This window comes from Polyodon spathula, chromosome 6, assembly GCF_017654505.1.
Source record: "Polyodon spathula isolate WHYD16114869_AA chromosome 6, ASM1765450v1, whole genome shotgun sequence".
Lineage (NCBI taxonomy): Eukaryota > Metazoa > Chordata > Actinopteri > Acipenseriformes > Polyodontidae > Polyodon > Polyodon spathula.
In genome coordinates, this window is record NC_054539.1 from 10,636,070 (window position 1) to 10,650,084 (window position 14,015).

A 14,015-nucleotide genomic window follows, 5' to 3' on the forward strand; every position below is an offset into this window, starting at 1 on the left:
AACAAACAAAAACACAAATCCTTTCTGTGACATGACAAACAAACAAAAACACAAATCCTTTCTGTGACATGACAAACAAACAAAAACACAAATCCTTTCTGTGACATGACAAACAAACAAAAACACAAATCCTTTCTGTGACATGACAAACAAACAAAAACACAAATCCTTTCTGTGACATGACAAACAAACAAAAACACAAATCCTTTCTGTGACATGACAAACAAACAAAAAAAAAGTTTAATATAATCTTTTTTTTTTTTTTTTTTGGTATGAGTGTTGACATTTTTCGACTGATATTGCAAAATTGAAAATAAAATAAAAGTATGACGAATTTCATAAGACTGCTTTGGCCTCCAAATGATTTTTCTGACTTGTGAAATGTGCATTTTCTATTTTATTTGATGTAGCCCGGTTTTTATCCTGCTCCATTAAACAAAACAATACAAAATAAAATACTGTTTACTGTGCATATCTTGCTGACAACAATTAAAAGACTTAATTTTCAGATACCCCAGAGAGTATAATCAGCTTTTTTTTTCTTTTTTCTTTTCTTTTTTTTTTTTAAAGTTTATATATATATATATATATATATATATATATATATATATATATATATATATATATAAATATATACCATCAGCCAATCAGCTTCCAGCTCTAGGGCTCTAATAGACGGCAGAGAGAGAGAGAGAGAGAGAGAGAGAGAGAGAGAGAGAGAGAGAGAGAGAGAGAGAGAGAGAGAGAGAGAGAGGGGAGGAAGGAGGGAGGGAGGGGGGGGGGGGGGATAATAGGTAAAGCATCCCTGGTTATTAACCAGTTTAATCTGAAGGCTTCTTACACTAGCCACTGTGTTTTATCTTCATAAATTATGCACACAACTTTATCTTCATAAATTATGCAGCACACACATTTTTCTGTAAATAGTCTGTCTGTCGTATCTGATATATGGCTTCCCTTACATTTTTTCTGTAATATTTATAAAGAGTACATCTCCCTAGCACAAGCCAGTTTCAGTCACAATAGGCACAGACAGCAAACTTTGATAGAAGGATGCTATTAGGTGCTCGGGTGGCAGGTTTACAATATTTGTGTCCAAGACCAAAAACAGATGTTTCATGAGGAGTCTCAATGGGACATTTTAATCAACAGACTTTGTTGCTGATGGCCCTACATCCTTGAACAATTATTACAGCAGGTGTTTCTATTTTTTGTCCCAAATCTGTAAGTAAGCAACATGAATCGATTTCATGTGAACATGACGAAGAATAAGTCGTCAATAAATTATAATGTAGCTGGATTATTTTCACTGGTAAAATAATAAATCATTCAGTGCGCTACATTATATAACAGGTGTTGCTCATCTGTATCTAGCCCATGACACTTTATAGTTTTTCAGACTATTAAATAAGTATTTTGCATCCCACATTGGTTTGTTTCAGATTTCTAGTCTGTGTGTTGAAATAATAAACAGCTCTTTCTGACATTTCATCAGAGAGCTATTTGAATCCTATGGACAGATCCTTCAGGTTATTATTGCAACATGGCAGAAAACAAAAAACAATGTTTAATGTAGTTGATTATACAGTTTCTACATTCTGTTTTCCCATTTCTGTGTATTTCAGTTCCCAGTATTCTTGAATTATTTCCCAAAGGGATCTTAAGTTGTTTAACCCTTTCCAGTCCAATGTCGGACCCTATCCGACCTCATCAAAAAGACGTAAAGTACAGGTCTCTAGTTGTTTTTTCTCCGGAAAAAGCAGAGAACACCTTTCAATGGCTGAGTGAGACCGATAGGAGCCGAATCAAACTGAAAAAAGGATAAATAAAATAATGACTTGGATCGCATTATTGAGGAGTTAGGTAATAAAACAAGTGATCAGGAGAGGATTTATCAGTATGCATGACAATCACACCTTGGATATGGGGGTTACGAAAAATTAAAGCCACTTTTTCTTAATCACTTCAACACGAAGATGTACGCACGTACATCAATTGAAAACCCACTTACAGCAGCATGCCGTACCCGCGTACGTCAAGTTTCCCATTCTATTCTATGAGCAGATTCTCTGTCTAGAGTTTCAGGTTTCGTTCTCTAAGGCACTGCTAGTACTGTGGAATGTGAAAGCCAGGAGGGGGTCAGGTGACATTTGTTTCCAATCGCGTGTCAGGTAGCAATTCCAATCTAGCTGCAGGAAGCCATGCAACTTTTACAAGTATATATATATATATATATATATATATATATATATATATATATATATATATATATATATATATATATATATGAAGATTTTAAAATTGGTTTGGAAGATTTCAATATCAGCGACAGTGATGCCAACTTATCACTCAGATGATAAAGAGGATGTGGAGCCAAGAACAGCAGTGGACTGGGTGTTTATTACTGATCCCCATGATGATGCCAGTCCTCCTGTTTACACAGATGTGCACCCCGCCGTGGAACTTGAGAGTTTGCGTTCTCCATTGTAATGCTTTTTTGGCTGTTGTTCCCCAAAATTTAATCACTTACCTTTGTGACTGTACAAACAAAAGAGCATGCATCTACTTTACAGGTAAGCCAGCTGCAAACGAGAAGCGGTTAGATTTGAAATGGCAGTGCTGTGACGAAATACTACCAAAACACGACAAAAAAGATGGCATTTGCGGCAGCCAGATCCATCACAATGCCAGCGCAAAATAGCTCTGTAAGACATTCGTGGCTATCCCTCCAACACGTCATAGTTATACAAACTGCCCACACTACTAAACAATGATCACCAGCAAACGTGAGTGACAGTAAATGCAACACACGCAACAAATAAACTTGAAAATATCAGCAAGAACAAGGCACTATAAATGTTCAAGATTTTAAATAGATTAAGGTTTCAACATCGTCCCATCACACTTTCCATCCTTTCAGCACCTTCTTATTAATTACCAAACAGAAGAAATAACATATCGGCATCGCAATCACACACTGTATTATTTACGATCAAAATGAACCGCAGGAAGCACACACCAATGCAGTTATCAAAAAGTCTGCGAACATAACTTTTCTGCATTTCTATTATTTTTTATTTTAAATGGTGTTGTAAAGATGTTGCCATCTCTTTGAGTTTTAAGATAGTGAGGTCACTTGTGATGCTGGGATGTATATGCTTTCATGTACTGTACAATTTTTTTTTTTTAGTTTTTTTTAATATATATAAATAAATAACAATTAACTTTGCAACTTTTCTTTTCCTTTGTGTTCGCTGCTGTAACTTAACATGCAGTCCGAATGAATAATAATAATAGTAATATTAAAAAAAAAAAGCCCCGTCTTCTCATCAGTGTTAAGTTTTACAATATGTCAAGAGATCAGTGGGTGGGCACTGCATGTCTTAAAACACACTGGATTGGCTATAGCTAGGTAGTTCTTTTTTTCTCTTAACCAATAGGATTTCCTCAATGTCCAAACTGATATGCTCAAAGCAGGTGATTAAGGACATAAGAACATAAGAAAGTTTACAAATGAGAGGAGGCCATTTGGCCTATCTTGCTCGTTTGGTTTTTAGTAATTTGATCCCAGAATCTCATCAAGCAGCTTCTTGAAGGATCCCAGGGTGTCAGCTTCAACAACATTACTGGGGAGTTGGTTCCAGAATTTCACAATTCTCTGTGTAAAAAAGTACCTCCTATTTTCTGTTCTGAATGCCCCTTTGTCTAATCTCCATTTGTGCCCCCTGGTCCTTGTTTCTTTTTTTAGGTTGAAAAAGTCCCTTGGGTCGACATTGTCAATACCTTTCAGAATTTTGAATGCTTGAATCAGGTCGCCTTCTTTGTTCAAGACTGAATAGATTCAATTCTTTTAGCCTGTCTGCATATGACATGCCTTTTAAACCCTGAATAATTTTAGTCGCCCTCCTTTGCACTCTTTCTAGAGCAGCAATATTCTTTTTGTAGCGAGGTGACCGGCGGTGCAGCACTTATATCCAGAAAAAAATATACTGCATATATTTTAAGGGTCCTAAAGCTAGATGATTGCTGTGCAAGAGATTTTTTAAATTGGGTGTATGCGGTGTGCGGTGCGCGGCACCCACCAGATTGCTGCGTGGCCGCACATGTGCAGTTTAAAGGGAACATTGCCCATGACCCTAAACACTGACGAGTGAATACACTTTAAAGACAGAGCAGCACCTTCTGAGCATATATGCAGCTATTTTTACTGCTAAGATGAATTCAGTATTGTTTCTGAGGACTTTTGCACATTCAAGTAGTGCTCATTCATTCTTAGTGACTGCTTGTCAGGCAACTGACATCAAAGCACGGCCTATTCAATATGTGTCGAAAGAAATGTTTCAATGCCTGCCACATTTTCCTACAAAAACCCTTTCTCACTTACCCAGGTTTCCAGTCATCAAGTAGGAGTTGTGAAAGTCTTTCATCCCCAGCCCCACGATGTGTATGAAATCTTCAATCACCATCATTAGCTCCACTGAACCTGGGTAGATCTGTAAATAAGTGAATAAGTGAAAATCACAAATTAGTATGCAAAACAATATATCCCTGTGCCGACAGCCAAAAAAGTTACATTACATACCTACCGGTACATCATCTGCGTTTTTCAGAGGTGGAGGGAGCTAATTTGTAACCGCTTTCTCACTCACACTGCCAGGAGAGGGTTAAGTCAGCTTTCTGATTGCTTGTCACTGGTTTCCTGCACATTTGGTGCTTTTTAATTTTTTTTTACTTCTGATTTCGCTCAACAATGAAGTAGGAGAAGTTAAGAGGATCAAAACAATTAATTTGAACTTTATGCATAGATCGTCCAACTTTGTGGCCCTCCCACTTTTTTTTATCCTTGATTGCACCTCTGGCACACAATCTCTAGTTGTGGTTACACTCTGCGTATACTTTTACTTCTTGAGATGTTTGTTCGAAATAAAATTGCAGTCTCAAAATAATATTGGCATTTATTTCTAACCCCCCCCCCCCTTTTAGAAAGGCTCCGGAGCTGTTGGTGTGTGGCAAACCTTTTGACCACCAGGGCACGCTATTCTTGTGCTGTAAACAGTGACCACACTAAGGACAGACTATACACATACAACTTCCTGGTTATAAGGTCAATAATTCTCTGTTGTAAACGCTTTAATAAGGCGTATTATGTTTGTATTATTCAGACACCTTGAATTTTTATTTAATCAAATGGTGTTAAAGGGTCATTCATAATTAAAAAAAAAAAATGAAAATGTTCCTTCTATATTGCATGCTGTAGTTATTATTTTTCTATTACTGCTCAAGTGTTTTCTGACTAATCCTTAAGCAAACTGCATTTTGTTCAGTAATGCTGCCAAGAATCTGAGAAGCTTGTAACTTAAAATACCTCCTTGCAACTCTCAACAAAATACTTGAACTGCAGCATTTAAGTTGGTGAAAGTGAATTGAATTGAATGGTACTAAATTAATATCCATATGGGTAGGTAAATAGGAAAGGTTATAAAATAAAAGTTAAAGAAACCAGCAAAGAATCCAGAAACCAAATAGAAAACTCACCCTATTTATTTTTTACATATGGTACCTAAAATACTTGACTGATTTCACATGATTCCAAGCAGTATCAAGTGACAGCAGGCCCACACAAACGATATATGCAACATTCCAATTAGGCTGGCATGCAATGGCAACAGGTCACACCATTTACAGGAGCAGAGCTAGACTAATAACTAAGGAAGAAGACTAAATTAAGGAAGCTTTCCACATCTGCCTGACAGCTAATTCATTATACTGAACTATAGAACTGCAACAGAATGGCTAACTGCAGTAAAGCAAAATGATTCATAAAAATTCAGTCATACACATCCCCCATGCTAAAATACTGTTCTTTGCACACTTACACCAGTAAGAGAATGAAACTTAGCATAAAAGGCCACCACAGAAACAATTTGAAATAAAGTGTTTAAACGCCAACAAGTAGTAGTGACTATTTCCTAGTATTAGGTCTCTATTATTTTTCAAAAATGAAAATAAATCAATAAAGAATAGCTCTTAAACTATGTTTTCCATCAAAAAAAAAACCTAACAAACAAACAAACATACAAGCACATAAAAATCCCACCATATCTAACACCACAGCTGCGAACACAGAAGTAGAGATCATCACCAAGAAAAAGAAAATCACCATGAGCTGACCGCACTGCTTTTATGATGATGTTTTAGTTTGTGGGGATTTGATCTGATTTCAAATGTGGTCAGATATTTTTTATGTATTTTTATGAGTCACTGCCCTCCTCCCCCCTTGTGCTTCTCACCATATTAAAACAAAACTGTGTAGTCTGGAATTTAATTTGCTTTCTAAGACTTCACTGTGTATTTTTGTTTCTTTGTATCACCCTACAGTATATGCCCTGTTGCAATTGAAAGTATGGCAACAACTCATCACAGAAACATGCATTTCAGATGGCAGTGAGAGACTATAAATCAGCTAGGTCCCATTTACAACTTCTACAGCAGTAGATAGTTTTTCTTGTTTTGTGAACTGAAATTACATCTTTTTTTTAAATTTTTTTTTATTACCATGCGCCTGTCACACTGCAGACATTATGTACTGTGCTATATGTAAAACCTGACAATAAGTACCACATCTGCAGCCCCCATCCATCACTATATAGAGTTTTCATGATCAGTTATTCGGTAGATCTCAAATCTTTGTAATCTTCTTTAAGCAATCATAATCAAAATAATGAAAACTCATAAATAACCCTTTTTTCCCTATTATTGCTTATTTTTAATTACATAAAAAATAAGCATATTTAAATGTCTCCTGCAGATTGCATTATTTAAAAATGAGTTGTAATATCTAAATATCATTACTGAATTTTTCAAGTTTTATTAAGACAAACTACAAATATTTGGTATCAGAAAATAATACCTCACACAAACAGCCTAACATTAAAATAAGTTACAGCAGTTATAAAATAAAAAACTTACAACAGCAGCAAAAAACATACGGAACACGACAACCCTTGGCTCTGTGACCCCATTACAGGGTTTATTGCAGAAGCATTAAGGACTTTCACACAACAGTAGCTACTGTCTGACAGAAAGCAGTGGGATTAAAGAACAGTATAGTTTTTCCTAAGTGTAGTCTGGCTTCTGAGGAATGATTAAGGTTGAAAGCAGTACCAGAATATCCCAGAATAACTCAAGCAGTAGGCAGACAGCAGTATCCACCAGTTTGTTTTGAGCTAATTTGTTATACACAACCAGTGTAATTAGTGTAGTGTGTTATACATGTTAACTGGTCCAGTTAGTGGCTTTAAAGTGTTTATTTACACCCCCTTAATGATTTAGTCACTGGTCAAGTTTAGATTCAAACAAACTTCCATATTCTAGTCATAAACTCTAGCACAAGCCAACTCCCCTCCTGGTTACATATTGAACTAACTATTAGGAAACACACCAATTCAACCTGCATTGTAGAAGAGACAAACTAAAAGCCACTGTTGAGGATGTCTGTCTGTCTGTATGAAACTTGAGTTGCCCATTAACTAATTTGTTTTACATAGTTCCCTGGACAGTCATCATTTGCAAATTAATGAGCACAAAACTTCCTATATCTTTGTTAACCCAGCCCAATCGTATTCCCTTAGGCAGTTTAACTCCAGTCGTATTGCTTTAATTAGGGATAAAACTGAACGATTGAATTGGGGATAAAACTGAACGATTGAATTGGGGATAAAACTGAACGATTGAATTGGGGATAAAACTGAACGATTGAATTGGGGATTTCACTTCTGAATCAAGTTCTACTTTCTTACCTGCTGCGCATCTTTCCATTTGTCCCTGTTTTCTTCCTCCAGAAGATTACTGATAATCTGGAAGAAGTTCTGTGGTACAAAATGAACCATGCCAAAAACAAACAAACAAATAAATTAAGTAATCCACAGACAGTTCAGGAGCTCTGTCTGTTTCTCTTTAAGTATATGGAAAACTACAAAGGGGTATGCAAAATTTAATTCATTTAGGTGTCCTGTCAATCCTGCCCAAGACCAGACAAAGGAGGAAATTTTTTCAATATGTTAATAACAAAATGTGTTCATTCTATACGGTGAAACAAAAGTTTTGGCCATAGCTATACAGTAGGTAATTAGTAATACTGCATGTATGCTGAGATTGCACAAACTTCGCAGCACTGCTAAATGGCCATGGAACTACAACAGTTCTATTCAAATGATTTGAACAGTGACGATCTAAATACAGCCACTGTTTACTGTAGTTCAGTAAAATGGGTCTATTTGTGTACCAGGATTATGAAAATCAAACATCTAGCACTGCATGTCACTTTAGTACTTTCTTTAAAACACCACAGATCAGTTTATTAACCCCAAGATCTTACTTTCTCATAAGGTCAGATCTGCCTTTTTTATTAAGGGGTCTGAAGGTTCTCATTGAGAATTTACTGGAGACAACCCACATTCTCTATTTCCACCACAATAGTGACAATATAATTGAATTGTTCACACTTTTAGGCTGCACATTTCTTTAAATATAGCCCACACATGCAAACTTAGCATGTGGCATGAAGTGGAATTGTCTTGTAACACTAATACCCTGCATATATACAGGTTCTGTAGATTTAGGGACAGTTGTTTTCTCTAACTTGACATTTAAATCAATAACTAGTAACTTACCTGTACGTCATCAGAAGATGGGACATAACTTGCTCTTTTAAATGTATCAGTAACGTTTCTGAGAACTTCCACAGAGGCAAGCAGATCCCCGGCATAAAAATGTTTTCTCTGGGTTAAATCCAAAAGACTTTTGGTCACCTGTGACATTCCATCTCCTGCCAAAGTCCTCTGTCCCTTGGCAAGGTGATCTTTAACCTAAAATAATAATTTTGTTGTCAGAAACCACTGTATACCAAGAAGAGCTAACACTCAGAGCAGTCAATTACTGTAGCAGTGCAATGACTGTCTGTGTCCTGAGGTAACACATTCCCATACCCGCTTTGTGATCTAAACCTGCATTCACCCAGTTTACAAACAAGTTTAAATCTTAATGTTCCTCTAACTACTGTACACATTCAGAGTACTACAGGAAGTTGGAGGTACAGGCGAAATCCCTCTATTACATGTACACTGGTCTTAATATGTGGCTGGTGGGGAGATCTTTAGAACTGTCTTATATTTGAGTGATGGGGTTTACTACAATATACCGTATGGTATAGCACAATGTAGCATTATTTAGAAGCAATTATATTTGTATTAATGTAAATCTGATCAAGCAACATAACAAGTACAAATTAGACCATACAGCAAAACAGTTAATTTGTTCGTTTACTCAGTAATGGGTCCATGAATTAATCAATAAGCATATTCAGTATGTAACACTCCTGGCCTTTACATTTTAGATCAATAACATTTTGAATCCATTGAGGGAGTGGATGCTGAATACTAATGGAACAACCCTTTAGACTAGTCTTTGTATAGTGCAGCATTATTATCCATTATTAGTTTCCGCCATGAAAACAGATTTTGCTGAGGCGGTAAAGCACTGAATGCAGCAATTTAAGCAATTTTGTGAAAATAAACATATATATATATATATATATATATATATATATATATATATAGGATATATATATATATATATATCATATCCATTTTCCAGTTTCCAGTAAAGAATCGCGTAGCATAATAAAATCAATGTTTAATGTTTGCTACAGTCTATTCTTTATATTGTTAAAGTGCTCACCATGTTCCACAGTGCCCCCTGCAGGGACATATGGAGATAAGAAATGTTACATTCTTTTATCAGGACCTCTCTCTGTTTATGGGGTTTATTTCTATGAGCTAAGCAGCCATACTCAAATATAAACATATTTTCACTAGATTTTTATTGTCTTATAAAACATAAATCACCGTTTTAGAGGAAAAAAAATGTCAGTGGGATTAATATTTGCCAACTTTAATGATTGTCTCTATGATGTTTTCCTAAGAGTGTCTTTTTCCTTGGCCTGCAATTACTGAGACCTTCACCATGCAATACTCGACCTCTGGTTGAAATGGAATCCATAGCTCCACTTGTAGCCAATTCACTTTGAATATCTTTGGCAGTCAATCTCGGATTGTTATTAACCTTCCTCACAATTCTTCTACTTGTTCTTGGTGAAAGAACCTTCTTTCCTCAAGACTGAGGGAATGTTGTGACAGTACCATGAGTCTTGAACTTCTTGATAATAGAAACAATAGTTGAAATTGGAATAATCGAATGCTTGGAAATCTTCTTGTATCCTTCTCCAGCTATATGACAATAAATAATTTTCTGTCTAAGGTCTTCAGATAGCTCTTTACATTTTCCCATATTGACTTATTGGTAATGACAGCAACCATTCTATGCCTAACCCTTTTATATTCTTTAATGTTCACCTATAATCCAGCATTTTCTAGACTACAGTTAGGTTCTGCATTATCATATTGAAATTTCTAGCACCTTGTAGACAGATGTAAAACATATGTGTGGGTTTTGTTTTAAGCAAAAGCTTTAGTTCATCTTCATATCCCCCTTGCTCCAAATCATTGTATAATCCCATACAGATATAGTCATCATCTTATTACATGACAGAAAGACTGGCTGACTCTGAACAGTTGTCTAAGGTCAAACTGGTCAGTGATGCCTCTTTCACAGCACCATAGCCCTCAAATACAATAACTTAACCTGTAAGCAGTGTATGCAAGAAACAAACATAAAGCTTTGTAATTCAGGTTCCAAAACTACACATGCACATACTGTAGTATAATGTGTACAAAATATATTACACAATTATTGCATGTAATCAATTGTGTTGTAAATGCAATACAACAGCTCCTTCTGCCACAATACTACTCCCCCCAGGTCAGGTATTCAGTATTACAGACTTTAAAAGCTAAGCAACAAGATCGTAATCACGTTCCTCCTGAGTGCTAAAGATTGCCTGTAAGCACAACGATTAAACACCATTTTCACAAGGTTCATTCAAATTAAGTATAAAGCTATAATAAAAAAAAAGAAAAAGTAGTTTTAATAAAATGAATTACCTAGGGAAATTTGCATTAACATTAAGGTTTTAATTTAGTTTCTAATCCGAAACAACATGGTGTAACTTATGGCACACTACAAACAAGAGCAATGAAGCTGACTTTGCACCTACTGAATGCTGCAAGTGTCTGTATTCATTTGATATGCATCTGGCGTAGCTCAGCTGCTCCCAGTAGGCCACTCCATGAAGATCAAGAGAGCAGCGTCTACTAGTGGTGCCTGGGAATCCGAAAGAGAAAAAGAAGCCTGTCATGCACTAAAGAAAATACTACAAACAGGAGTGCATCAAAATCAGGTTCAAAGAGAACAAGAAAGAGAGGATATATATAATATCAAAATAGTACTGTTCTAGCCGTAAAGGCAACCATGTGCAACCCATTATCATAGCTGATATTATCAAAGCTATGAGAGTGGGTGCGGTATGTATTTAAGGTCTGAGATGCACATTTCATGTACTGCTCTGATGAAGACATGTTGTTGAAACATATAAGCTATTTTTTGTAAGAATACAAACTTTTGTTGTGAACCTAGATTTTTAGGAGTTGTCGTCTTTTTCCTTTGTGTGCCTTTATAACTGGAGCGGTACTTTTTTGATACATTTTTTTCCCAGGATAAGGCACCCTGGTTGAGAAATAAACAGGACTGGCATCATCATAGGATCAGTAATAAACACCCAGTCCCCTGCTGTTCTTGGCTCCACATCCTCTTTATCATCTGAGTGATAAGTTGGCATCACTGTTGCTGATATCGAAATCCTCCAAACCAATTTTAAAATCTTCATCACTCCTGTTGTCACACTATATATATATATATATATATATATATATATATATATATATATATATATATATATATATATATATATATCATGAAAGTGTCTACTGGCCATGGGCAAAGGTGATTATAGTACTAGTTTGATCATGGCTTTTATTATTTTAACTAGACAGAATAAATTTGTTCTAAATAAAGTGTGCTAATTAAGATTAAATAATTATCTAACAATAATTTTCTACGCATATTCTTCAGAAAGTACCAAAGCAGTGCACCCATCTCTTCCCTAAAGCCTTGACATGTAAATATGTGCTGAAACATTTGCAATCATAACTTTAACAGTGATACAAATAACCAAAGAAAAAATAAGGGTAGCAATACGTTAAACATGCTTTTACATACAATGATTCTTAATGATATCTGGTAGCATTCTTAAGTCATTTCAGCTCAGTAATATCTTCAGGGTCACACACTTTTGTTCTGTGTCTCCCCACCTTCTTTCCTGTCATTAACTAACCAAAGACACGCTTTGACCCAAAGACATTGCTGAGATGAAATGACCGACAATAGGCATACGAGCTGAACGTTTTGCCTTTATTTTAATGAAAAAAGTGCAACATGTTTTTCTTTTAAAACAGCACATGATAGACCTGCATAGCAAATGTCCACTACAAGTAATATTTATGCACTTATTCAATTAGCTATAAACCCCATTACATGTACTGCAAAGGGCACTGTTATAGTGTTCTGTAATACATAAAAGCTGCATCTCCTGGTTGCAAGTCAGCCAGACGATCTGACAGACAGAGGGTTGAAAGCCGACATGCTGGGCAGGAGCTTCTTTTTTCATCACACCACAAATTACGGATGTTTTTGTAGAGAAACAGTCTTGAAAGCACTAACTCCCTGCTGCATTTGGAAGAAGAGACAGATTTCTACTCCCAACTTCCCTGAAGGAATTAGAGAAATGGTCACATATCCCTCTGGAACCAGCCAATCCACCAATTCTTTTTGCATTAAAATTCACATTCCAAAGCGCATAAATGCTGCTGATATTGTGTGTATCGGGTCATATGCCAGAACTATTTATCACCTCGCTGACTTGTCAAATCAGTGGAGCACATGCTGTCTATGGTGGCCTTACATTCTGTAACGTCCCTAGAGCCCATCAAGATAACTTGGCTGGTGCAGGAGAGCCCATCAAGATAACTTGGCTGGTGCAGTTTTGTGTCCTAAACAAACTCGGATGGGGGCAAGCTGCTTTTATTACCAAACATCTCACAATTTAAAGCTAGGTAGCAGCAGCCTATGCCCTGCTAAATTTGCCAGGGCACCATGCTGTTGCTATTGCTCTTTATTTGCTTACCTGTTGCATTCGGTGGGCACCTATTGAATGCCAGGTCACCTGATGGTGTTCTTTTCCATACCATTGCCAAAGCGTAGTCTTCAGGACATATCTCATACGGTGCTGTAAAATTGCTAATACTGTTACCATTGCTACCGTTGACGACATTCAGATACATGGTGTAACACGTACAGTAATTGAAAACCCTTTTTTCCTTACAATCACGATTATAAAAAATGTTTCTTATGCAGCATAACTCTTGTGCTGATAGCAATCTACATCTGAAGCAGCACAGTCCAGCTGAAAGGTTTTCATGGGTAATTTAAAACCTTCTTGCATGTGGTAGAGGCCTATTAATGATCGTCTGTTCAGACACAATCAACCAATTCAACCCCAATCAGACTCTCAGTCATATCAGTCTGGTGGTGATCCTGTTTCGGTAATAATGCAGGTACAAAATCAACGATACTTTGATTTTTTAATCAGTGAAAATAATTGGGTTAAAACTAGATAAGACCTGACCTTTTTTTTTATTTACAACAGAATAAATTAACTAAAATATTAAATGAATTACACGGATCATATTTAGTGTGGATACTGCTTAACCAGGACAGGTAATGTCAGTATTACACATTGCATCAATATCCTTCAATCAAAACAATGTTATTATTAATTAAGAAATATAATTTATTTAATAAAAAATTGGTCAAAAAGACTAACAGTTCAGCAAACCACTTGTAATGTACTATTATTATTATTATTATTATTATTATTATTATTATTATTATTATTATTATTATTATTATGATGATGATGATAACAGGAACTAGGCCATGGA

At 35.9% G+C, this 14,015-nt stretch overlaps 1 protein-coding gene across 2 annotated transcripts in view; it reads right to left on the reverse strand.

Moving 5' to 3' along the window:
- Nucleotides 1–14,015, reverse strand: part of LOC121316837 (adhesion G protein-coupled receptor B3-like) — a 195,973-nt gene that overhangs the window by 77,429 nt on the left and 104,529 nt on the right. For both annotated transcript variants that reach the window (XM_041252082.1, XM_041252081.1), the window contains exons 8-12: nt 13,199–13,300; nt 11,174–11,280; nt 8,673–8,867; nt 7,800–7,868; nt 4,385–4,493 (exon numbers count right to left, since the gene is read on the reverse strand). In XM_041252082.1, the coding sequence (XP_041108016.1) occupies nt 4,385–4,493; nt 7,800–7,868; nt 8,673–8,867; nt 11,174–11,280; nt 13,199–13,300 (582 nt within the window). The remainder of the gene's footprint in view (nt 1–4,384; nt 4,494–7,799; nt 7,869–8,672; nt 8,868–11,173; nt 11,281–13,198; nt 13,301–14,015) is intronic.